We start from the raw sequence: 27,215 nt of genomic DNA, 5'->3' as shown, positions 1-27,215 counted from the left end.
GTGATGAAAAAAATAGAAACCATGCAAAGGGGCCACGACCGAGATCTCTACAGGCTTATGTGGCAGCTCCCATCGCCATCATTATACCGATCTTTCAAAAAAATACATCTACCTTTTCTTTAAAGATCTCCATGGTCTACATTGCCCCAGGGTAAAAACTTCCAGAGATTTACCACCCTCTGATAGAAGAAATTCCAACACACCTCAGATTTAAATGACATTCCCTTATTTTCTGACTACGATGGCCACGTTTCCCTATTAGTATAAGAAAGATGGTGAAGAATTGGAAAGAAACTTTGTATCAACACTTACCTCCCTGCACACAGCAGCAATCTGTGCCTCATCCATACAGGTTTCTGTAACAACATCGGTCAGAGAACCTCCAGCCAGATATTCCATGACAACACACAACTCATCTCCCACCAGGTAGCTAGGACAAAAAGGCAGTGGTTGTTTGTAACAATGGTCCATTAACAACAAGAGTGCTGCAGATACAGCTTCTCAACTATATTTCTAGCACAGGTTACAAACCCATTTCTGAGGAATATCATAAAGAGAACAACATACACTCAGCAGTCACAAGGCAATAGCCGAGAGACTACAAAGAGGAATTACTTCACCGTACCTAGAGGTGGATGGGGAAACGCATAAAGCAGATTCTAACTGGTAGTGTGCAAACAAACCTGTTCTTTCTCTATTACCTGTCGAGGAAATTGACAATGTTGCTATTCTTCAGCTCTTTCATCACCAAGATCTCATTGATGATGAGCTCTTTCTTTGGTTGTTTCTGCAGGTTGATCTGTTTGATTGCCACCTGGGAAAGAACATGAATGGCATGGTTATGCAGCTTGTCCAAATGCAGCACTATCACAGCACAACCCCATCATAAATACGATGCTCTGCATACAGGCAGGAGCAGACAAAGCCACTATATACTCATTACTACAGAAACAGTCTGCCTCATCTTGCCATGCCTAGTTTTCTCCCACATGGATGGCAAGAGTATTTCTCCAGCACCATCTGGATAAAACTTCTAAATTACCTTCTCACAATGATCATGCAGCCATATAAATTCAAACAGCACCTCAGGCTTCACCTAATTCTTCACAACACCCACAGATCATTAACAAGCCGACTTTACTCCTCTTTTGGGCAATAAACTAAACCCAAGATCAGTAATGGTCAGTATCCATATAAAATACCTTCCTTATATAGACACAACCCAAGTAAAGCTTCTTTCCAGAAACCAGTACAAGTTCTCCCATATTATGAACACCCGATATATAGACACCCAGTGCATATAAGTGAGCATTTGGGACACTGGAGGGGTGAACTGCCTGCTGTTGCAGCACTACAGAATGTTCTGTAGTTGTTGAGTGCAATAGAACATTTCAGTGATTCCTCTCCCCTTGATCCACAACAATTAGGGGCTGCATTGACCCAAGCAATGCTGCAAGTGCTAAGGAGATTCACCCGCTCATAGTCAACGAGACTGGCTGGCAACTGCTCTTTCCGTGCCTGCTCAGTCTCCCATCACACCTGTCCGTCTCCCACACACTTATTGTTCATTTCCAAATTATGAACAGTTCAGGTAGATGTTACACATTTTGAATGTGACTGTAAAAATTTGAAAATCATAACTTGGGGATTTGGTGCACCTTACTGCTCATAATATCCTTATATCTTACAGACAAGAGATCGTGGATATGTTGGACTTTGGAGCAACAAGTAATCTGCTGGAGCAATTCAGCAGATTGAGTAGCATCTGCAGGGGGAAAAGAACTGATGATGTTTTGGGGCAGGGACCTGACTTTGACTGAATACAGACAATATCTTGCCCCCTTCAACAGATACTTTTCAACCTGCACAGTTCCACCAGTAAATTGTTTACTGCCCTTGTATCTTGCTGCTTAGAAGTGGAAAACCCCCAACCTTAGCCTAGTAATAGACAGCTTCCAGGTTTAGCAGTGATTTACCTCCTGTCCTGTGGCCACATCAATAGCAGTGAATACAGTCCCAGAGGCACTGTGAGGAAACAAAATAATACATATAAATACAAGAGAATCTGGAGATAATGAAAATGGAGTAATACACATAAAATATTGAGAGCTCAGCAGGTCACACAGCATCTATAGAGAGGAATAAACAGTTGATGTTTCGGGCAGAGACCTTTAATCAGGACAGCAAAGTATTTCTGCATTAGTGCACTAATATGAATTGAAACCCCTCTCACTATGAAGTGTAATTTGGATTCCCAACAGGTGAAAAGTTGTTTTTAAAAACTACAATGATCAGAGCTTTAAGGTTATCTCAAGAACTCAGTCATATTCTATCAGTCTTCCAGAACCTAATACATCTATCCTGACAAAAAGTTACATAGAAGCTGAAGAATCAGAACTCACCCCTGTCCAATTTTCTCAAATCTGGTGTATTTCTTCTTTGGATCTCCAACACTCACAATACTTCCTGTATAAAGATGGACAAATGAGATTATAACACAATAAAAAACCTCAGGACGTTCAAATGGTTCACAGATCTTCTCCAATATCCAAACTATCACAACCCAGAGCATAGTCCTTAAGTACAAATCAAAATACCTCAATTACAAATCCTCTGTCAAATTTGGAGATTAGACCACCACCTCTTGTGAACTTCATCCTTTCCCCATTGAGTGCTGTGACCTGCATCACCTCCATGAAGAGTACTCAGTTATTAGAAGGAACAGTAATTCATTCAGCTCCTTTAACCAATTCTGTATGCTGTCAGCACAGATGATCTGCACATTACTCCATTAACCTGACCAAGACCCAAACCCTTAAAATCCCTGACTTGACAAAAAATGACAAGTTTTCCCTCATCTACTTCCACATTATCTTAAAAATTCTTCATTAGCATACACCATTAAATCACCTGTAATTAAAAACAAACTTTGTCTATGCATATTTCTCAAGTCTTCTGTGCTTTTAATTCTTCCAAAGACTGCGTTCAAAATGTGCACAGCACCCAGGTGCAACCCATGTCCTTCACTTTCCACCCCTCAAATGGACAATCTTTAATTACAGTTAATTGCTCTAAAATTGAGAACTCAGTTACTCAGTCCATTTCACTAGTTCATTGACGAGACAGACGGTGGGGAAGCTGCACTGCTTTGGTTATGATTCAGACTAGGACCACACTAAGGATGCAGGATCTCCTGTTGTAGCTACCCAGGACAGGAGGCGCCAAGGAAGTGCAGTAGAGCCACTGTGGGGTGCACTGGTATCTGTATTGGGTTGGGGGCTAGGCCCTTCTGTTGGTGCTCAAGTCAGTGGCAGAACATGATGACCAAAACAACATCACATAAATCTACAGTCTACACTTATGAATTTGGGCTAGATGATTATTTTTTTCTTTGTGGCTGTATGTTTTTCTGAAATCATAATTACCGTAGATGTCGGATTATAAGCCGCTATTTTTTTCCCACGCTTTGAACAGCTTTGAACACTGCGGCCTTTACTACGGTGTGGCTAATGCATGATTTTTTTTCATGCCGCCAACAACATTTTGCCTCATAACAGTAGACCAATAAAATTGATGAGTAGTTCACAGAGGTCCAATGAAATTGTACGATAAATCAAGCGCACTTTCACAATTAAATTATTGTAAATCAGTCATTTGTACTCACCCTCATCAACATGGAAAACACTCGAAGAAAAGCATTGTGCTGCCTTTATGGCAGTTATTTAGTTTATAATATTTTCGCTTAGTAATTCATTTGTTAGTATTTTCTAGTTGAATAAAGTATCTATCTATCTATTTGTTTTCTGTACATCCCGGGATACTATGACGTCACATCCGGTTTCGCCGCGTCTTGTGGGAAATACCGGTTTGCGATAAACGGGAAGCTGGGGGGGGAGCACATTACCCGAGCGAAAACGCTGCTTTTAAGTTAAAGGCGATCAATAACTTTTCCTGGTAGGCTGCAGTATATATTTTTTTACGTCGTTAGGAGATATTGGAATGTTGTTCGTGCACTGTTCAGTAAAAAAGTATATGCAACGTAATTTGTGTGTTACCGATACGTATGTATATTTAAAAGTAGCCGTGTTAGAGGCACGGTTCGAAAAAAAAGCATTTGCAATATGTATTTGTTTATGTTACCATACGGATTTAATTAAAAGTTAAAAAATCCTCACGTGTAATATCTTTCTGTGTAAATATCTCATATTACAACGTGGGACACCTGCGGCCTAAAATCCGGTGCGGCTTGTACAAGTACAACATTGATTTTCTTTCTAAAATTAGAGCCAGTGGCTTTTAATCAGGTGCGCTCTGTAGTGCGAAATCTACGGTATATATGCTATTTGTGTTATGTGCTGTTAGTAATGTGTTTTGCTCCTTGGCCTAAAGAAATGCTGTTTCGTTTGGCTATATTCATGTATGGTTGAGTGACAATTAAACTTGAACTTAAATAGTTTTTCAGTGCTCCAAATGCACAGCACCCAATTAGAATTCTCACAATGCAGTGCTTAATCTCCCATCTCTGCAATATACAGCACAAAATTATAGGCAGATTTCACCTGCCCAAATGCTCAGTGCTTACTTACAGTCAAGATCAATATTACCATATGATCCAAGTCAGAAACTGTTCACAGCACAGACCACACTCACCTCTCCTCTGCAGTACACAGCAACTCTATTACAATGCTGTCCATTTGACTTGATCCCAGATTTCACTTATTTCATTTTAACCAGAATGGAGTGGAGCCCCTAATATTTGATTTATTAAGTAAATCACAAGGGAGAAATAGAGGTTGCAGTGGTGCATGTGCAAATTTCAAGAACTTTAGAGTATAAAACCAAGATAATTATTGATATAAATCGCCAAAGAGGTTGCAGTTAAACAATTCCCCTGCCTTTAACTATAATAAGGTGGAACATCAGTTTAAGTAATGTTCTTCCATAATCTATTACTTATTTCCATAAGTAAGCACAAAATGCAATTGTCCACTTGGAAGAAGACACCTGACAAACCACCAATAAAGTGGTGTTGAAAAACACAATGTGTCATTCTTGAGGCTCCTGTTTTAATTCTGAAATTCAAAGGATTGATTGTTTTGGCAGTCAAGTGAAGTGTTTCAAGGTAACATCACTAATGTTCAAGTCACTTATTAAAACCCTTCCCCAAGCTCTTTCCATGAATTTCACAGCTGCATTATGTGAAGATCCAACACACACATCAGTTCTACCACATTAAATCTAAATATCAGTGTGATTACTCCAGAGAATTGCTTGTAAAAATTATAAGCACTTACTCAATTTTTCCATAATCTCATCATCCGTCATCTTAGTTTTCTTTTTTGCTTTCTCGGATTCCTTAGTGCCATCACCACCTGGTTCCTTGCTGGCAGCAGGGGGGATTGGATCTATCACCGAACGTGTGTAAACCTTAAAAAAAAGTAAATGCTGCTACAGAAACTGCAAGATTATACCAACACACACAATAATGCATACACAATTCAGCTTTTTAAAACATCCTTAAATCACACTTCATCTCCCATTATGTACTAATGTGCTGGAATACAGTTTGTTGCATGTCACAGTTCTACAAAACCCAAACCAGAGGAACATTATTGAGTTTAGACAACAGCCACTGCCTTTAGCACCTCGTCTCAAACTCATCCCACAGGAATGAATAAAATAAATGCAGAGAAATGTTCAAAATCAGACCACCAGAGGTGATAAAAATCAGAATAAAAAAAAAGTAAGGAAAGCTATAAAGTCAACGTGTACAAACACACTGGAGGAACTCAGCAGGTCGGGCAGCATCCATGGAAACGAACAGTCAACGCTTCAGGCTGAGACCCTTCGTCAGGACTGAAGAAGGAGGGGGAAGGGGCCCTATAAGGAAGGTGGGGGGGAGTGGGGAAGGTGCCAGGTGAAAAACCAACCAGAGGAAAGATCAAGTGGTGGGGGAGGGGAAGCAGGGAGGGGATAGGTAGGAAAGGTGAAGAAGGAATGTAAGGGGAAAGCACTATGGGTAGTAGAAGAGGGCAGAATCATGAGAGAGGTGATAGGCAGCTGGAAGAGGAGACAGAGTGAAAGTAAGATGGGGGAAGGAAGAGGGAGGGAATTATCCGAAGTTGGAGAATTCGATGTTCATACCAAGGGGCTGGAGACTACCCAGACGGTATATGAGGTGTTGCTCCTCCAACCTGAGTTTGGCCTCATCATGGCAGTAGAGGAGGACATATATGGACATATCTGAATAGGAATGTGAAGCAGAGTTGAAGTGGGTGGCAACCGGGAGATCCTGTCTGTTGTGGCGGACGGAGCGGATTTGCTTGACAAAGCAGACCCCCAATCTGCGTTGGGTCTTGCTGATGTAGAGGAGGCCGCACCAGGAGCACCGGATGCAATAGATGACCCCAACAGACTCACAAGTGAAGTGTTGCCTCACCTGGAAGGACTGTTTGGGGCCCTGAATGGTGGTAAGAGAGAAGGTGTAGGGACAGGTGTAGCACTTACGCTTGCAGGGATAAGTGCCAGGTGGGAGATCGTGGGGAGGAATGTGTGGACCAGGCAGTCGAGGAGGGACTGATGATGAGTTTGGCCTCAACTGACACTTTCACTCTGTCCAACACCAGCAGCCAAGCAAACGCCATCTCTTCTGACATCCACCTTAAAGATCTTGCTTCTTGCCCTCTTTCCTTACCCTGTCTCTGCACTTGCTAAAAATCTATTACATCTCACACTTTTACTCAAACTTCTTTGGTTCTAGTGAAAGACCATTAATACGAACAGAAATAATTTCTCAATAGATTCAGGAGATCATTCAGTTTATAACCAGCATTCTCTCTTCTGTCTTCAGTGTTGCAGGTATTTTGCTTTTGTGATTTTGGGAGGTCTATCCAGAGCACTCTACAGATACCACAAAAGACTGTTAAGAAGTTCCAGAACAGATCTCTCTTACAAACTGCTAGGTATATATTTAATGATGCAGCTTGCACCAGTGAAAATTAATGCTGTTCCATGCAGATAAAAGATTATGAAACACTGTGGGGATTAAGGTTGCCTGTGATAAAAATATGTATAGAGCAAAATGGGCAATGGGTTCTACACATCAGACACTGAATACAAAAACAGAAATAAATGATTTCCAATAATTGAGTTACTTAGTGAAGTTTATCCCTTGAAGGGGGATATAGAAGGGGTTATAGAAATCCAATACCAATAGGTTCAAGAGTACTCACGGATTTGGTGCACTCTGGCCTTGGGGCAATAGCTGGAGGGAGAGCCTCATCATCATCATCATCATCCTCCTCCGGAACAGTTGGTACGTTTGAAGGTTCTGTGCCTTTTGAACTGCGCTAAAGAGAGAGGATTACACTTTAGAATTTCATCAAACTGCATCATATTCTATTCCCATAGTTCGTATAAACCAAAATCTTGTCCTGACTTAAACAAGTGAAGTGTTTTCCTCTCATATTATTCAAATATAATTAGTCCTTCATACATAACCAGATTCACATCTTAAATTTAGAGAATTTTAAAAATCTAATCAATGGAAAGCTCTCACAATCCACTTTTACAAATATGCACAAAACGGCATGTCATCATTTAGGGAAACACAATACTGAATATTAAACTCAGTGATCTCACGAATACCAGACTAGCCAATCCATTCTATGCAAAGCTTGCCAAACATATTAGATAGAGTTGGCCAAGATACAATGTAAAAAAAAAGACTCACCTTTTGTGTACCAGCAGGAAAACCATCTTGTTGGTCTAAATAAAAGAAAAAGAGTTCAAACCAAAGGTTTTGCACAATCCATAACAACTATTTTAAGTAGGGTTACGCAACACCTGTCATTTTTTCCACTCACTCACCATTTCAATATTCCACTTGAAGGCCTTACCTGAGAAACTCAGATATTTCTGTTTCACTGTAGCTTTGGAATCATAGAACTTCAGCACATCTAGTACAGCCTGAGGATTTTTCTTCTGTTCCAGTTTGGTGATGTTGGAAGTCTGCAATAACCGAGCCCACTGCTCGGGCATCCCCTGCAAAACACCACCACTTCAGCTTCATAGGCACTGGGATTCATACGCTAACGAAGAACTCTTGATCTCCCAATCTACCTCGTGGTCCTTGCACTTTATTTGTTTATCTGCACTCTCTCTGTAACTGTAACGCTATATTCTGCATTTCTGTTTGCTTTTACTGCCTTGACATAATTCTGTATGGCATGAAACCAAAAGCTTTTCACTACACCTCAATACATGTGAAAAGAATAAACTAATACTAGTATCTTTTCACACATTTATTGCGATGGGCCCACAACTCAACTCACCAATGCTCGAGGGTTGAACTGCCCAACGTGTGTGGGGGCTATGAATTAAGCATTTAATTCTCCTTGCCTTAGACATACATTTATTAAACCCTAAAACCACTATTTAGCAAGATCCTGAGCCAATGAAAATAGGACACTTGGGATAATATTTGAACACTGCATCAGAACAACTGGACACAACTCACCCATGTCTCTGGCTTCAGTTCAACACGTACAAAGCAGAATGGAGACAGGGAGAATATAACCTTGACTAAAACCTACTAATGCTTTGTAGGAAACATCTGGACAACAAAATATTAGAATTATTAATAGAAAAGCAACATTACACTTTATCTGAAGATAGATGAAAGTTGTACTTTGGTTGTCCATAATCTGTCTGGGCTAGGATAGGCTATGGTACAGATTCACCAGAATTACCCAAACATCAAAAAGAAATTTGACCTTGATTTGTATTTAAACGTTGAAGGTGACCAAACCCAAATTTCTAAAGGTAGAAATTTGGTGGTGTAGATAAAGGAACCATGTCTCTGGTGGAAGGATCAAGAAGCAGAAGGCATATCTGCCCAAAGGTAAGCACAGGATCATAAGCAAATATCTGATAGTGGTCAGAAAAATCTACCTTGGCAAAGTGCAAACTTACTCAATCTGCCTCTCAATAAGAGAGCCACACTTGGAAGGTTTGTGATATCAGCCACCAAGACTACAGGCAGGCGGTTTATATGACCTTCAGACAGTTTACGCATTAGTTGGTGACTGCCAGCAAATTAATTGGAATAGGCCACTTCCAAGACAGCCAAAAATCAAGTCAGTCAAGCCAGACTGATCACCATTGCACATCTCATTATGTACTCACTGTGAATTCGCCTGTAACAGCATCAAACCCAACATGGATTGTATGCTCAAAGTCTGACGGAGGGGATATTTCTGGCCGTTCTTTCTCTCTCTTCTTATTCCCTGTAAAAACAATGCAATGCTGTCAATAAAAAAAACACAGAAGCAATAAACTGAAAAGAACGTATTTAAAAAATAAGCACTTTGATAGCTATGTGGGCAATTTCTGTGATTTAGCTAAAGGCTGTCGTGCACACTTCACATGGAGGTTACCTAGAGTGCTTCACAGAGTGTTACACACAAGGAATTAGGTACAGTGGTTATGATATTTAACTAGTCTGTCAGAAGCTGGGGGTTCAGACACCAACCAAACACACCATATTAAATAAACTTTGTTATTTATTTTCTGAGTCCAGGAGTCAAATTACTGTAAAATTCCATCTAGCTCCATACAATGCAAGGAACCATGTATCGTAATGACCTCCTCAGTGCTCCCCAATCCCACCTGGTCTGGCCTGTACTCGATTTCAGTATCACACCTGTATATTAGAAAGCCTTTGGAAGGAATGCTTACACAATTGCTATATTACTATGCGAATATTAATTTTGGCCTGGAAAGAAGATCAAGAGATTAGATTATAAAATCTCGTCACAACAGCTGGAGAATTTAAATTCAGGTAATCACATGGTCTGGAATAATGAATTACAGTATGTAATAATAACTGTGAAGCTTTTGACTATAAGACATAAAAGCAGAATTAGGCCTTACAGCACATCGAGTCTGCTCCGCCATTCCATCTTGGCTGATTTATTATGCCTCTCAACCCCATTCTCCTGCTTTCTCCTCGTAACCTTTGATGCCCTGAATAATCAAGAACTTACCAACCTCTGCTTTAAATATACCCAATGACTTGGCCGCTACAGCTGTCTGTGGTAATGAATTCCACAGATTCACCACCCTCTGGCTACAGAAATTTGTCTTCATCTGCTCTAAAGAGACATCCTTCTATTCTGAGGCTATGCCCTCTGGTCCTGGACTCCCCAACTATTGGAAACATCCCTTCTACATCCACTATCCTGGCCTTTCAATATTCGATAGGTTTCTATGAGATCCTCCCTCATTACTCTAAACTTCAGTGAGTACAGTGAGATCATTCTTGCAAATCTCCTCTGGACCCTCTCCAATGCCAGCACACCCATAAGGGCCCCAAAACTGCTTCAAGCGTCTCTTGCATTCCTGGCATACTGTTAGCATCTTCCATAGTGAAGACTGATGCAAAATACTTATTCAGTTTGTCCATCCTTTTTTGTCCACTATTAATACCTCTCCAGAATCATTTCCCAGTGGTTTGATAGCCACTCTTGCCTCCCTTTTATTCTTTAAATACCGGTAGTTGAAAAACCTTTTGGTTCCTTTTACATCACTGGTTAGCTTGCCTTCGAATTTCTTCTTTTCTCTCCTCATTGCTTATTAACCTGTCTTCAGTTAGTTTTTAAAAAGCTTCCAAAACCTCAAAGCTTTCTCCTAATATTTGCTACTTTATATACCCTCTTGCTTTTATGCTTCACTTCCCTTGTCAGCCACAGTTGTGTCATCCTCCCTTTAGAATACTACTACTTTGGGCTAAATCTATCCTGTTTCTTCCAAAGTGCTCCCAGAAACTCCAGCCATTGCTGCTCTGCCATCATCCCTGCTAGCGCCTCCTTCCAAACAACTTTTTCAGATATATAAACTCCTCCCTTATATTTTGGATTGTCATACAAATTTATTTAGAGTAACACAAGCAAACTGCTGTCTTTACTTGGTCAATCTGAAACACAACACCTGGGTCACTGCAGTGACTCTGACTTTATATTTATGCTCTGGAATGGACTGGAGGCCTGTGACCAGTGGAGTGCCACAGGGATTGGTGCTGGTTCCATTGCTGTTTGTCATCTATATTCACATTTTTTAAAGATGATAATGTTGATAACATGGTTATTAATATGGGGATGATACCAAACTTTGTAGAGTAGTGGACAGTGAAGTGTGTTAGCTAAGTTTCTATGGAATCTTGACTAACTTGGTATGTGGACCAGGGAATGGCAAATTGAATTTTACTATGAAAATTTGATATGTTGCACTTCAGTCACTTAAACTAGGACAGAACTTGCACAGGAAACAGTGAGTGTTGAACAGAGGAACATGGGGTTCTCAACCTTTTTTATGCCATGGATCCCTACCATTAACGAAGGGGTCGATGGAGCCCAGGACGGGAGCCTTTGCTTTAAAGTGAAGACACAAGCACTGAGTGCAAGAATTGTGATCAAAAAGATCGATTCTGGAAATCTAGAGCAACACACAAAGTGTTGGAGGAACTCAGCATGTCAGGTAGCATGTCAGGGTAATAAAGAGTCAATGTTCTGGGCTGAGACTGTTCATCAGGACTGGAAAGAAAGAGACATAAACCAGAATAAAAAGGTGGGGGGAGGAGGGAGAAATTACTGCAAGTAGAGAAATTGACGTTCATGCCATCATGTTGGACTTATGAAGGGTCTTGGGCAGAAACATCAAAATGTTTATTCCCCTTCATAGATACTGCCTAACTTGCTGAGTTCCTCCAGCATTTTGAGTGTGTGGCAAGAGAATTGTGACGACATGTTACAACTGTGCAAGTCATTGGCAAGACTGCACTTGGAATACTGTCTGCAGTTCTGGTTGCCTGGATGTAGAAAGGATGCTATTAAGCTAGAAAAGGTGCTAAGAAGGTTTACAAGGACAGTGCTGCACTGCAGAGCTCAAGCTATGAGGAGAGACTGAATAGGTTCGGAATTTTTCCTCCAGAGCACAGAAGGCTCAGGGGTAACCTTATAACATCATGAGGGCACAGAGAAGGTGAATGTCAGTTTTTTTCTCCGCAGTAGTGGAGTCTGAATCTAGAGGGCATAGATCGGAGTTGAGAGAGGAAAAACTGAAAGATCTGAAGATCATTTTCCACAAATAGTGGTGACTATACAGAACAAGCTGCCAGAGGAAGTGGTAGAGGTGAGTGCAATTACAATTTTTAAAAGACATTCAGACAGGTACATAGATAGAAAAGATTTAGAGGGACATGGTCAAATTTGGGTAAAAGGACGAGCTCAAGTAGACAACTTAGTTAGCATGGACAAGTTAACTCTAATCTACTAGCCAGGGAAAGAGCAACTAACTCATTGGGAAACAAATTAAAATTAGTTGAAGTAGATCTATTTGTAAATTTCAAACACTCTCAGATGGCAAACATCAGGCAATATCCTTTTCTTTCTCACTGGATGTCACATTGCCAGTTGTTGTAATCAAAACTGCATTAATTATGTTAATAATACTTTGGCAAAATTAGTACTACCTCAAGAAAGGAGAAGTTAAAACATAAATAGTAAGCGAACAAAGGAAATGTGAAGCTCCCCTCTGCAAAGTTTCACAGAAGCTACAAAACAGAGGTATTGCTCAAGAAACTCTTAGTTTAAAAAAAAATCAAGATCCCAGCATAGTTGGGAGTAGCTAGCAAGCAATGTAGGAGCCACTGGTGGAGGCCACTGTTTGCAGCTTTTGCTATTGAAAGTGCATGTTCCCTCCCCCCTTCCCTTTCCTTCAAGCAAGCGCGACAAAAGGAAACAAAAATCAGAACATTGAATATTTGACCAGTTCCCTGGCGCACGGAGGCACCAGACCTTAAAGAGACTATCATCTTGAAGAACACCATTTTTATCTTTCCAAGGTTTAACCCAATAACTCAAGAGTATAAAGTGATAACAGAATGCTTAGCAACCTCAGGAACCAAGCCAACACAACAGCCTTTATTCAGTGAGGTGCACGCTTAAACTTTTGCCGAAATGCCTTCAGAAGCTTCTGTTGATGTGAGCTTCTATTTATAATTGAGAAAAGTATGATAAATACTCAATGCAAAGTATTAAATGCAGAACTGTGGGCTGTACAGTGAAAACCTTATCCATCACTGCAACCACGATATATGTAACCCAGTGGGGTAGTAACCAACACTAGCACGACACTGGAGACACAAAAGACTGCAAGTGTTGATTCTGGAGCAACAATCTGCTGGAAGAATTCAGTGGTCAAGCAGCATCTGTGGAGGAAAGTGGTTATCAACATTTCAGGTTAAAACCCTTTATCAGATTCCTGGTGTAGGGCTTTGACAAAAAATGTCAATAATTACTTTCCTTCCAGATGTTGCTGGACTACCGAGTTCTACCAGCAGATTCTACGTTACACTAGCACTACACCCGAAACTCATTCCACCCAGTGGCTGCTTCACATAGTACTGTCATGTCCCATGTTCCCACAGCAGATTTTCACACCCACACTGAGCATATTCAGTCCCTATAAAAAATATTCACCAACCCCCCCCCCCCCGAAGTCTTCATGTTTTATTGTTTTACAACATTGAATCACAGTGGATTTAAGTTGGCTTTTTTTAAACACTGATCAACAGAAGACTCTTTTGTGTTAAAGTGAAAACAAATTTCTACAAATTGGTCTAAATTTATTACAATTATTAAACACAAAATAACTGATTGCATAACTACTCATCCCCTTCAAGTCAGTATTTAGTTGATGCACCTTTGGCAGAAATTACAGCCTTGAGCCTGTGTGGATAGGTGTCTATCAGCTTTGCACATCTGGATACTGCAAGTTTTCCTCATTCTTATTTGCAAAACTGCTGAAGTTCTGTCAGATTGCAACGGAATTGTGAGTAAACAACCCTTTTCAAGTCCAGCCACAAATTCTCAATTGGATTGAGGTCTGGACTCTGACTTAGTCACTCCAGGACATTAACTTTTTTGTTTTTAAGCCATTCCTGTGTAGCTTTGGCTTTATGCTTGCATCAAACATAGCATTTAGGTGATAGCCAAAGGGCTCAATTTTGTTTTCATCAGATGATAGAACCTTCTTCCAGCTGCCTTCAGACTCCCACATGCCTTCTGGCAAACTCTAGCCTAGATTTTATGAGAGTTTTTTTCCCAACAGTAGTTTCTCCTTGCCACTCTCCCATAAAGCTGTCACTGGTGAAGCACCTGGGTAACAGTTATCGTATGCGCAGTCTCTCCCATCTTACCAACTGAAGCTTGTAATTCCTCCGAAGTTGTCATACGTCTCTTGCTGGCCTCCCTCACTAGTCCCCTTCTTGCATGGTCACTCAGTTTTTCAGGACGGCCTGTTCTAGGCAGATTTACATTTCTTGATGATTGACTTAACTGCATTGCAAGGAATATTCAGTAACTTGGAAATGTTCTTGGATCCATCTCCCGACTTGTGTTGTTTAATAACCCTTTTTGTGGAGTTGCTTGGAGTGTTATTTTGTCTTCGTGGTGCTGTTTTTGCCAGGATACTGACTCACCAGCAGTTGGACCTTCCAGATACAGGTGTATCTTTACTACAATCAATTGGAACACCCTGGCTGCACACAGCAATTTCAATTTAACTAATTATGTGACTTCTAAAACCAATTGGCTGCACTAGTGATGATTTAGTGCATCATATTAAAGGGAGTGAATACTGATGCAATCAATTATTTTGTGTTTTATATTTAGATCACTTTGTAGAGATCCGTTTTCACTTTGACATGAAAGTCTTTTTCTGTTGATCAGTGTCAACAAAAGCCAAGTTAAATCCACTGTGATTCGATACTGTAAAACAATAAAACATGAAACTTCCAAGGGGGGAGGGGGTGAATACCTTTTATAGGCACTGTAGCTGCTCCTTCCAATCAATGGTCACCCCACCCTTACCATACTCCACACTCATGCTTTGTCACCAAACTCTACCTTTCTCTCCAGCATTTGAGAAGATGGACTTCAGCTTTGTCCGCTTCTGTTTCTCTTCAGGCACAGATGGGAGTGGCTTTGCATTATGGTTGGTCAACAGAGTGTCCTTACTGGTCATACAGAAACTGGTGCTGCTCACACGTACTGGGGGTGCAGGTGGTTTGTCTTCCAACTCCCCGTTGTTTGACATAACGTCAGATTATGAAACCCTAGAAAAAGGAGACAAAAATGTTTACCACTGAAACATACTATCACAGGTCAAAGGACTTTTTTTAAAAGAAGTCCTGCTGGCTCAACAACAAAGGTCCAACTGTTTCTCTCACAGAACTTTTAATAAAGCACCAATTGATTATAGAGATCACACGGTCCATATTTCTTTTCAGTTCAGCAGCACAGGTCCACTAACACACATACGTCAGGATGCCTGTAGAATTCACCAAAATACACTACAAAATAAGCCACAGTGTAAATTCCTTAGCCCTGCACTCTGCATCACGTTAAGACTAGGGAGCATAGAGAACCAAACTGTCAAAGATAAATCCTCTTTCAAAAACCCATAAAGCCCTCTGTTTGGAATCTCTTTACATAGTTGCTTTACTTCTTGACTGGGACCTCAAACAGATCCTTAATCAGAATTCAATGGGAGCCAAAAGTAAAAAGGATCTCTACCATTTGACTTTCATCTTACAACACTAAAGGATAAATCTGAAATTTAGATTGGTAATTGCAACCAATTTTTTAAAATCAGTATTAAATGTGAAAATATGTAGCTCCCAATTCTTGGCAGTTCTCAATTGTTTTACCAAAAGCAGGAACCCTGATGAATCCATTTGCACTGATATTTTCCCATTAAAGTGGAGTAATCACCCATATTTATTAATACATCTTTTTCTGATAACTGTCTGCCCTCACCCTTCATACCCGGCTGACGAAGGTCCTTCAAATTGACAAATGGTTCTGACCACGTACACACAGAGTTGGACTTTATATTTTAGTTGCCTGTCTAATAGATCTCAAACATTAAGCTTTTTGTACACAGTCATCTTTAACATTTATGGTAGTTTTACTGTGCATACAAATGTTTATTTCAGCTGCACAAAGTAACTTTGCTGAACTGAAAAAGCTGGCTGTAAATTTTCTGTGAACCTCTGCCAATGAGGAGCTTAATACCCTATTCTCTTGACACTGATAACATTTATTTTGTCTCCCATTATTTTTTTGATTGTCAAATGATTTTTTTTTTCAAAATTCAGCATCACCAGCAAATTGGTCTGACACTGATAAAAACACTATGTTAAATGTTAATTGTTTCCAGAGTTAGAAAAGAGAATTTCAGGTGTTGCAGAAGCTCTCATTCTCTGGCAGTGGTTAATTGACATCTTTCTTAACGCATACACCATCTTTCAGTTAAACTTGTACAAGTCGGGGCATCATATTGTTTCCTTGTACACCTAAAATAACAAAGATGCTAGTTTTGTTTGCACTCTAAATATTAATATTTAAAATAAAAAAGGGTCACAATCCAAATAGATCCCAAGTGATTGGAATTTTAATTCTATTGCACACAATTTGAAATCTGTCAACTTTTTGAAATTTTCAATTAAACCTAATCCCTGACACCCTCACCATCTTGCATTGTTTTGTCCCCATTAACTAAGGTGAATTCCAAAATTATACATGGTCTTGGGTTCCTGTTTGAGACAGTTCTTTAAATAGCAGCTTCCTGGAAACTACATCAGCTTGCTCCTACAGTCACAGTGACACCGATTTAAAATACTCAGGCTCAGAGCAGTTGGTTGCACTTTTGAAGTCAATCTTTTTGTAGGAGTATCTCCCTGACATTTGCTACCCAGCACAGAAAGCACCAACTTCAACCCAAGAGACTTTGAAAACACCTGTCCAAGTCATATCCCCATACTGGGCTATAGTTTAAACCATGACTGTGGATTCTGGTTCTGTCAGACTGAATGATAACTACTAAAACATATTCTATGATTTGTTTGTCAGCTAAGAGAAGATAATTCCTGTCATTCTGCTAGATTCATTGATTAATTAAAATTAAAAGGCATCTTTGCCCAAGAGTCAAAATAAATAGTTCACATATGGAGAATATCTCTTTTGCAGTCATCCCAAAATCTTCAGTTAAAACGTCCTAACTAGGTTAATTTTGCTCAGTTCTACCAGGAACAGAACATTCTATACATTAGGTGATTGACACAAAATATGCAATATGTGTTATGATCTAGATCCCCTTAATTCTCTCACAGAGCTACAAATGAATAGTATTTGTGGAATTACATTACCAGCAAGGTCTAAGTTGAAGATGTGCTTTGTAAAACCTATGACAATTACTTAAACCTAAAGATTAAGAATGAGCAATATGCCCATAATTCACTAACAAATGGAGGTAATAGAACTGCTGACCCAGCAGTGGCTCAGCTTGTGTAGGAACATTTGACAATAGTTTGATTGGGGATGTTGGTTGTAGCGGTGGCTGTGAGATGGGGCAATCTTGGGGGCAGTGAATCAGCTGAGTGGGATGGATAGGTAGGGTTTAGTCGCAAAATAATTACTTGGAAAAAGTTAAGACTATATTCATAAAGTGTTTCTCTGATATTCAGCAAGAAATTTAACTGCAGGTGCTGGAATGTGAAGCAAGAAACAAATTGCTGGAGGAACTTACAAGGTTCAGACTGTAGGATTAGACTAAGGGAAAGAGCCAGCTGTATTTATACAGCAGCTTTAATATAAGGAGTTCAAAGGCCTTTCTAATAAAATTTGGCAATGTCAGTTAAGACAGATGAAGAAAAATGGTCAGAAGAAGGTGGTAGCAAGTGTCTTAACAAATGAAGGAGGTGTAAAGATATGCTGAACTCTGGGCATCACTGGCTCAACACATAGCACCCAAGATAATGTGACCAAAATCTAGGATAGATATGAAACTGGTCTTGGAGGAAAGCCATTTCTTCTCAGAATTCTGTCTATCCAAAATTCACTGATCTTAACATTACATACTTCAATATCAAGGTAATCAACATGCAGCTTAAGAAATATTAGAAACAAGCAGGTAATTTTTGGATTGAGTAGCTGTGACTACTGGATCTTGTAGAGATGGTCCTCGTACTTCAGTTTTTCTATCATCAATAGCAATCTTTGTTGTCTCTGAGACAGCTCAGTGAAGTTTCAAGCGGAGTGTGCAGCCTGGAAGCCAAGAAGGCTGGAGATGGGGCACTAGCCCACAATCCTCTCCATTTCTTGCTGATCTCCTAATTAAAGCATCAAGCAAGATTAAAGTCAACGAGGATGATGGAGGAAACAAGGTGTTCAGCATCATATGCCTGTGTTTGACTTCTCTCTCTCTGTCCCTCCCTCAATGCTGCCGGAGGAAGGTGCTTGTGTTTCACTTGTCTCTCTCTCTCTCTCCCCCCCCCTCTTGCTCAATGCTGCCAGAGGAAGGTCCCCACTTTTGATTCATCCCTCTCTCTCCACTCCCACTCAATGCTGCCAGAGGAAGGTCCCCACTTTTGATTCATCCCTCTCTCTCCACTCCCACTCAATGCTGCCGGAGGAAGGTCCCCACTTTTGATTCATCCCTCTCTCTCCAATCCCACTCAATGCTGCCGGAGGAAGGTGCTTGTGTTTCACTTGTCTCTCTCTCTCTCTCTCTCTCTTCCCCCCCTCTTGCTCAATGCTGCCGGAGGAAGGTCCCCACTTTTGATTCATCCCTCTCTCTCCAATCCCACTCAATGCTGCCAGAGGAAGGTCCCCACTTTTGATTCATCCCTCTCTCTCCACTCCCACTCAATGCTGCCGGAGGAAGGTCCCCACTTTTGATTCATCCCTCTCTCTCCAATCCCACTCAATGCTGCCGGAGTCTTGGGCAAGGTTTAATCAACATGGCTTGTGGGTGGACTCTGCAGTTCACATTATATCTGTTTCTGTTTTCTGGTTACTTTTTTTTAATAAATTGCTATCTTGTGTGATTCTGATCCGGTTCTGCGACCTGCAGTCAACGAACTACACAGCACTAACTGGAACTGAACTAAAACCGGATCTTTCTGGACTGTTTCAAAGACTGTGGTTTGATGTTTTATATAGTGTTTTTTTTTACTTTTTTTGCTGTTTGTGTGGTTTGTTCTTTTTTTTTGCACAGTGGGTGTTTGATGTTTTCTTTGAATGGAGGGGTTCCATGGTGTTTCTTTGTTTTGTGGCTGACCGTTGAAAGACAAATCTCAGGGCTGTATACTGCATACACACTTTGATAATAAATGTACTTTAAATCAATCTCTGTCTGTGAAGATAAAGTGCACCAAATCCAAATTTGTAGGTGACATAAAAATACCTGGCAGTGTGGGCAGAATATGGAAAAACTCAATGATGTGCATTACTCCAATTGCATATTGGATCACCAAATCCAAAGGACGATATACAATAGTTGCAGCAAAGATTCACTAGATTGATTTCTACTGTTTAGAGGTTAACAGAAAATAGTGGACAGGACCTTTACAAGACCATAAGACATAAGAGCAGAATTAAGCTATTTGGCCCATTGAGACTGCTCCACCATTGAATTGTGGTTGATCCCTTTTCCCCTCCTCAGCTCTGTCCATCAAGAAGCTATCAAGCTCTGCCTTAAATACACCCAATGACTTGGCCACCAGTTGCCTGTGATAATAAATTCTACAAGGTCACCACTACCTGGCAAAAGAAATTGCTCCACATCTCTGTTTTAAATGGGTGCCCCTCTATCCTGAGGCTGTGCCCTCTTGTCTTAGACACCTCCATCATGGGAATCATCCTTTCCACATCTACCGTGTCTAGGCTATTCAACATTCCAAAGGTTTCAATGAGAACCACCCTCATCCTTCTAAATTGTAGCGAGTACAGATCCAGAGCCATCAAATGTTCCTCATATAACCCTTTTATTCCCAGAATCATCCTTGTGAACCTCCTCTGAGCCCTCTCCATTGCTAGCATATCTTTTCTTAGATGAGGAGCCCAAAGTTGTTCATAATACTCAAGGTAAGGCTCCACCAGTACCTTATAAAGCCGCAGCGACAAAGCTCTGCTCTTGTATTCTAGACCTCTTGAAATGAATGCCAACATTGCATTTGCCTTCCTCACCAGTGACTCAACCTGCAAGTTATGCACAAAGACTCCCAAGACCCTTTGCATCCCTAACTTGTGGATTTTCTCCTCAAACAATTCCAACCGGTTATCAGGTAAAATTTGTCCTTAAGGAAACCACACAGACTTTGTCCTGTGTCACCAAGTAATCCATCACCTCCTCTTTAACAACTGACTCCAACATCTTCCTAACCTCTGAAGTCAGGCTGGCTGGCCGATAATCTCCTTTATGCTGCTTTCCTCCTTTCTTAAAGCGTGGAGTGACAATAGCAATTTTTACAATCCCCTGGCACCATGCCAGAGTCCAATGATTTTTGGAAGATCATTACTCCTCCACAATCTGAACTACTACCTCTCAGAACCCAAGGGTGCAGCTCATCTGTTCCAGATGACTTATGAACCCATAGGCCTTTTAGCTTTTTAAGCAACTTCTCCCTTGTAATAGTAACTGCACTCTCTTTCCTCACATCCTTCAACATCTGGCACACTGCTAGTGTCTTCCACAGTGAGGACTGATGCAAAATTCTCATTTGGTTCATCTGCCATCTCCTTGTCCCCTGTTATTATTTCTCTGACCTCGTTTCCTAGCGGTCCTATATCCACTCTCATCTCTCACTCTCGTTTTTTTTTACATACAGGTGGCCCCCATTTTTCGAACGTTCGCTTTACGACACTTCGCTGTTATGAAAGACCTACATTAGTTACCTGTTTTCGCTAACAGTAGGTGTTTTGACTGTTATGAAAAAAGGCAGCGCGCACCCCAAGCTCCTCCCCTGGAACTGCATTCTAGCCGCCGTTGCCGAAACACGTGTCGATTTATTTTGTGCATCCGTTAAGTTCTAAGGTATTGGAACAGCCTAAAAGGGCATGTAAGGGTGTTACACTTAGCATAAAACTAGACATAATTAAGCATTTCGATCGTAGTGAACATTGTCCACGTGTTGAACTATTTGCACTATTTATACGCAGAGAGAAAGAATCTGGAAAACTGCCTATGTCACTGTTGGTTCTGTTCGTAGCAAAGTGGTCTCTCTTAGTCGGCATCCAATAATGAATAAAATGGAAAGTCTATTGCTTGAGTGGACTGATGGGTGTACAAAGCACGGTGTTCCATTAAGTTATCTTAAGGAGAAATCAGTCAGTCTTTTTAACAAGCTGAGACAGAAAGCACTGGATGATGGTGATGGAAGTGTTGTGAAAGTGGAATTTAAAGGTAGTCATGGGTGGTTTGATCAGTTTCTGAGGCGAGGGCAGCTTCATAGCTTAAAGTTTACTGGAGAGAGTGCTTCCGCTGATACTGAAGCTACCTAAAAGTTCCCAGCAGACCGAAGAAAATAATTACAAAAGGTGGTTATTCGTATAAGCAAGTGTTTAACTGTGACGAAACTGCAATTTATTGGAAAAAATTGCCGAGCACCCCAATCTCTGACAAGTCAGCCTAACACACCATCATCAGTGTGCTCGCTGTCTTCCCGATTCCAGTAAATGAAACTACACTGTACACACATTATTTCTACTTTATATAGACTGTGTATTTTTATGTGTTATTTGGTATGATTTGGCAGCTTCATAGCTTAAAGGTTACTGGAGAGAGTGCTTCCACTACGTAGTGAGATTATACGCTACGCTAGACAGTGCTGCAATGATTGCAGAGAAGTATTTCTACTTTATATAGGCTGTGTATTTATCATATCATTCCTGCTTTTACTATATGTTACTATTATTTTAGGCTTTGTGTGCTATTTGGCATGATTTTGTAGGTTATTTTTTGGGTCTGGGAACGCTCACAAGTTTTCCCCAATTAATAAATGGTAATTGCTTCTTCACTTTATGACATTCCAGCTTACGAATCATTTCATAGGAACGCTCTACCTTCGAATAGCGGGAGAGACCTGTACTTGAAAAAGCTTTTACTATCCACTTTCATATTATTTGCTAGTTTGCTTTCATATTTCATCATTTCCTGCCTAATGATTCTTTTAGTTGCTATTGATTTTTAAAAACTTCCCAATTCAGTCTTCACTAATTTTTGCTTTGTTGTATGCCCTCTCTCTTGCTTTTACATTAGCTTTTACTTCCCTAATCAGCCACTGTTGTAATATTTTGTCATTTGAGTATTTCTTTGTTTTTGGAATACATCTATCTTGCAACTTCCTCATTTTTGTTACAGAAACTCACGCCATTGCTGCTCTGCTGTCATCCCTGCCAGCATCTGCTTCCAATTTACTTTGGCCAACTCCTCTCTCATACCACTGTCATTTCCCTTACTCCTAAAATACTGCTAAGTCAGACTTTACTTTCTTCTTATCAAATTTCAAGTTGAACTCAATCATATTGTGATCATTGCCTCCTAAGGGATCTTTTACCTTAAGCTCCCTAATCACCTCCTGTTCATTACATAACACCCAATCCAGTAAAGTTAATAATCCCCTAGTTAATCAACAAACTACTCTTAAAAAGCCATCTCGTAGGCATTCAACAAACTCACTCTTGGGATCTATTACCAACCTGATTTTCCCAACCTCCCACGACTATCATAACATTGCCCTTTTGATACGCCTTTTCTATTTCCTGTTATAATCTGTGGTCCACATCCCAGCTACTGTTGGGAGGCCTGTATATAACTGCCATTAGGGTCCTTTTACCCTTGCAGTTTCTTAACTCAACCCACAAGGATTCAACATCTTCCGATCGTACATCACATCTTTCTAATGATTTGATGCTATTCTTTACCAGCAGAGTCACACCTCCTCCTCTGCCTACCTTCATATCCCTCCAATACAACATATTACCTTGGGTATTCACCTCCCAACTACAGCCATCCTTCAACCACGATTCAGTGATCGCCACAACATGCTTGACAATCTGTACTAGTGCAACAAGCTCATCCACTTTATTTCTTAAATTGCGTGCATTGAGACTGTATTCACTACCCTTTTTGATCTGCATCCCTAATGCACTGATACTCACCCTGCTGCCTGCAATTTTGTCCTATCATCTGCCTGACCTTCCTGACAGTCTGACTGCACACCATCTTTGCTTTTTAACCATCCATCCTATCCTGAGTCCCTTCACTCCAGTTCCCACCCTCCCGCCAAATTAGTTTAACCCCTCCCAACAGCTCTAACAAATCTTCCCACGAGAATATTGGTCCTCCTTGTTTTCAGATGCAACTCACCACTTTTGAATCGGTTATACCTCACCCAGAAGAGATCCCAATGATCCAATAACCTGAAACTCTGCCCCCTGCACCAACTTGTCAGCCATGCATTAATCTGCCAAATCAACCTGTTTCTACCTTCACTTGTAAGTGGCATAGCCAGCAATCCAGAAGTTACTACCCGTGAGGTCCTGCTTCTCAACTTTCTACCTAGCTCTCTCAATTCTTTTTTCAGAACCTCTTTGCTTTTCTTTCCCATGTCATTGTTACCAATATGTACCAAGACATCTGGTTGCTCTCCCTCCCTCTCCAAAATGCTGTGGACACAATCTGAGACATCACTGACCCTGGCACCAGGGAGGTAACATTCCATTCGGGTGATCCATTCATGTCCACAGAATCTGTCTGTTCCCCTATCACTACTGCTCCCCCTTCTCCCTCTTTCCCTTCTTCACCACGGACTTATACTCATTGACAGTAACCCAGTCTCTGTGGCATTCCTCTGGAAGGTCACCCCCCACAACAGTATCCAAAGTGGTATAGTAATTATCGAGAGGAATGGGCACGGGGTGCCCTGCGCTAACTGCCTATTCACAGTTCCATTTCTCCTGACAGTCACCCAGCTGAAAGGCTGCAATTTAGGGATGTCTGCTTCCCTGTAACTCTGATCGATGCTCCAGTTCAGAAGAGCAACAGGTAAATTCATCAAAATGTATAGCGTTTTGAAAGTATTTGATAAGATAGACACGGTGTTAATATTTCCCTTGGCTGAGGTTTACAGAACCAAGGCAAAGCACCTCAAAACAAGGGACTGCACATTCAGAATCAGGTTTAATATCACCAGTATATGTTGTGAAATGTGTTACCTTCACGGCAGCAGTACAATGATAAATAAATTTAGAGATAAAACTGAATTACATTAAGTATATCTGTGTTTATGAAATAGTTATGTTAAATAGTGCAAAAAAAACAGAAACAAAGAAAGTAGTGAGGTAGTGTTCATTAGATCAATGTCCATTTAGAAATCAAATGGCAGAGGGGAAGAAGCTGTTCCCGAATCACCAAGGGTGTGCCTTCAGGCTTCTGTACTTTCTTCCCGATGGTAACAGTGTGAAGAGGGCATGTCCTGGGTGGTGGGGATTCTTAATGATGGCTGTCACCTTCCTAAGGCACTGCTCCTTGAAGATGTCTTGGATACTATAGAAGCTGGTACCCTTGTTGGAACTAACTAATTTTACAAGTTTCTGCAACTTACTTCGATCTTGTGCAGTAGCCCCCCCCCCCACCACCAGACAGTGAAGTAGCCAGTCAGAATGCTCTCCACGATACATTTGTAGAAGTTTGAGTGTTTTCATTGACAAACAAAATCTCCTCAAACACCTAATGAAATATAGCCACCGTCTTGCCTTCTTTATAGCTGCATCAATAAGCTGGGTCCAGGTTAGGTCCTCACAGATATTGACACCCAGAAATTTGAAATTACTCACTCTCTCCACTTCTGATCGCTCTATCAGGATAGGCTTGTGTTCTGTCATCTTACCCTTCCTGAAGGCCACAATCAGCTCTTTGGTCTTGCTGACATTGAGTGCAAGGTTGCTGCTGCAACACCACTCCACTAACTGGTACATCTCACTCCTGAACACCCTTTCGTCACCATCTGAGATTCTGCCAACAATGGTTGTATCATCAGCAAATTTACAGACAACATTTGTACTACGCCTAGCCATACACTCATGGTTGTAGACAGAGTGAAGCAGTGGGCCGAGCGCACATGCCCGTGGTGTGCCTGTCTGTGTTGATTGTCAGCAAGGTGGCTAAAGCTAAAAGAAATTTCTTCATTCAGGGTTGAGAAATACTGAGAATTTAGAATACTTAACCAAAGGAGATTGACAAATTTTTCCGTTAGGAAAATCAAAGTTACTGCAAATTGCCCCAAATGTAGGTGAGTGATAGAGTTTGAGGTGAGTTAGTAAGAATGGGGGGGGGGGGGGTGGAAATACATGCAGAATCAATGTAAATGGGTGGCTGATGGTCAGTGCTGCCAGTAGGCCAGAGGATCTGTTCTCATGCGGTCCCTCTATGACTCTACGAAAGTGATGCTGAACTTTAAAAAGCTAAGGCCTTACGAAATGGCAGAGTAGATGCAAGAGGTCAGACAACACACTCCGCAGAATATCAGATGTTATCGCACAAATAGAAAAACAAAATATGATCAAAACATTGATAAGTCCCACACAAAGAACAAATTTCATACAGTGGCAAAGCAATTGCCTTAACAGACAGACAACAGCTCTTGGAGGACCAGGATTGATCTGTGGATCTCAGTTTGCAATGGCTATGCTATAATCACACCCAATGCATTAGCACATCACAGTGCATCAGTCCATCAAATACAATGGCATCTGCCTCAGCTATCAATTTAAAAAAAAGATATCCTGCAACATCAGCCAAATAGACCTGTTCATATCTTTACAAGGAAGGTCAAAAATCACACCAAAACCTCTCTGAACTATCAACTCCAATGTAACTTGCTGTGCCGAAAAACAGACAAATATACTGGGAGGACTCAACTATGTTCTTTGTTGGGTTACTGAAAGACAACTGCAAGAGGCTAAAATGCAACATATTTACATTAAGATAGTACATATACTCCCCCAAAGCACATTAGGGGAGACATTCAAACAGCTGAACTGGAGCTATATAAAAGAGGTTTTGTAAAAAGGAGAAAGATAGGTGATTTTATAGGCTCTGCACAATCAATAATTTTCAGGCTGCACTAACTCTGGGCAGTCAGGATGGGGACCAGGTCCCAGTTACCAGGGTATCAAAGATGCATTCAGACTTCTGAGATATAAATAACAGAAAGGGGAGGGGGGGACAGAAGGCTCAAGATTGGGACTGGGATGGGTCTGAAGAGGAAAGAAGTCAAGTCATGGAAGAGTTATGTAAGCAGCTGAAGATGGAACTGAAAGGTTGTGTGTGAAAGCACATGCTTCTGTCAACATGTAGTGGGTGTACTGTGTATGAAACACATATACACAAATCAATTACATGGGCATGGATATGTACTTACATGGACAGCATGTGGTCTGTTTCGGAGTATATTCTAAGTCTGCACAGTGCACCATGGTCTCCAACCACAGTCTGTCTGTGCCTCTACACTATTGGTAGCACAAATGCAACAGTCACATCACATTACAACTCATACACAGACAAGCCTATGATGACAACAAAACTAATAATACAAGGACATAACATGTTCTATTTCCATCCAGTCACTGAAGTGGTAAGATTGGGTTTCAACAGGAGAACAGCAAATATCACAAAAGTGTGAACCTTTTGCCATTGGCACATGCAGTGAATTTAGGCCAGTCTCTGCCCCATTGGTTGAGTATTTTGAACCATTGTTAGATTGACTGCTGTGATCATTTATTTCACACTGCCAAATGAATCAAAAGCCACACACACAGTTTGAAATGAGCACAGGGTGCTTTTCAACCAGTGACAATACAAGGCAGCTTGTAACCGGCAAAATCTTAAACAGACCCAGGCGTATTAAAAGAAATGATATACCAGACAAGGCAAACAGTGCAATGAGCATGCTACAGACAACGACCCACCTCCAACCTCTGATCCAAATTCTGCTGCCCTATCACATCCAGTCATGAATCTAATCAGTGAGAGGATGAGGTTTGAAGGCTTCAGCTTTACCAAGTACAGTTTGCAACTAGTCAATCGTAGTATTAAGGTTACTTGGAACTTGAATGTTCTAATAGACTGGTAATTGCAAAAGGCATTAAACACTGGGCCTGCATGCTGCAAAGGAAAAGTCAAAGCTCTTGAACTGTACCTCCCAACTCATGACTCCACCATCTGAAAGGACGATTGAACCAACTGTATGGGAACCCACTTAAGTTGTATGCATTGCCGGTCTGGAAATACTTCCGCTTCTTTGTTGGTTC

At 40.8% G+C, this 27,215-nt stretch overlaps 1 protein-coding gene across 1 annotated transcript in view; it reads right to left on the bottom strand.

Moving 5' to 3' along the window:
* LOC140725316 (serine/threonine-protein kinase PAK 2-like) overlaps positions 1-27,215 on the bottom strand; it is a 90,986-nt gene that overhangs the window by 12,440 nt on the left and 51,331 nt on the right. The window contains exons 2-11 of the mRNA XM_073040631.1: positions 14,967-15,175; positions 9,187-9,287; positions 7,899-8,043; positions 7,733-7,767; positions 7,233-7,349; positions 5,295-5,427; positions 2,403-2,466; positions 1,977-2,025; positions 702-814; positions 313-430 (exon numbers count right to left, since the gene is read on the bottom strand). Coding sequence (XP_072896732.1) covers positions 313-430; positions 702-814; positions 1,977-2,025; positions 2,403-2,466; positions 5,295-5,427; positions 7,233-7,349; positions 7,733-7,767; positions 7,899-8,043; positions 9,187-9,287; positions 14,967-15,156 — 1,065 coding nt within the window. The 5' untranslated portion in view covers positions 15,157-15,175. The remainder of the gene's footprint in view (positions 1-312; positions 431-701; positions 815-1,976; positions 2,026-2,402; positions 2,467-5,294; positions 5,428-7,232; positions 7,350-7,732; positions 7,768-7,898; positions 8,044-9,186; positions 9,288-14,966; positions 15,176-27,215) is intronic.

Source organism: Hemitrygon akajei, chromosome 3 (assembly GCF_048418815.1).
Source record: "Hemitrygon akajei chromosome 3, sHemAka1.3, whole genome shotgun sequence".
Taxonomy (NCBI): domain Eukaryota; kingdom Metazoa; phylum Chordata; class Chondrichthyes; order Myliobatiformes; family Dasyatidae; genus Hemitrygon; species Hemitrygon akajei.
Note: the sequence above shows the minus strand (reverse complement) of the source record. Positions and strands in the feature narration are given on the sequence as shown.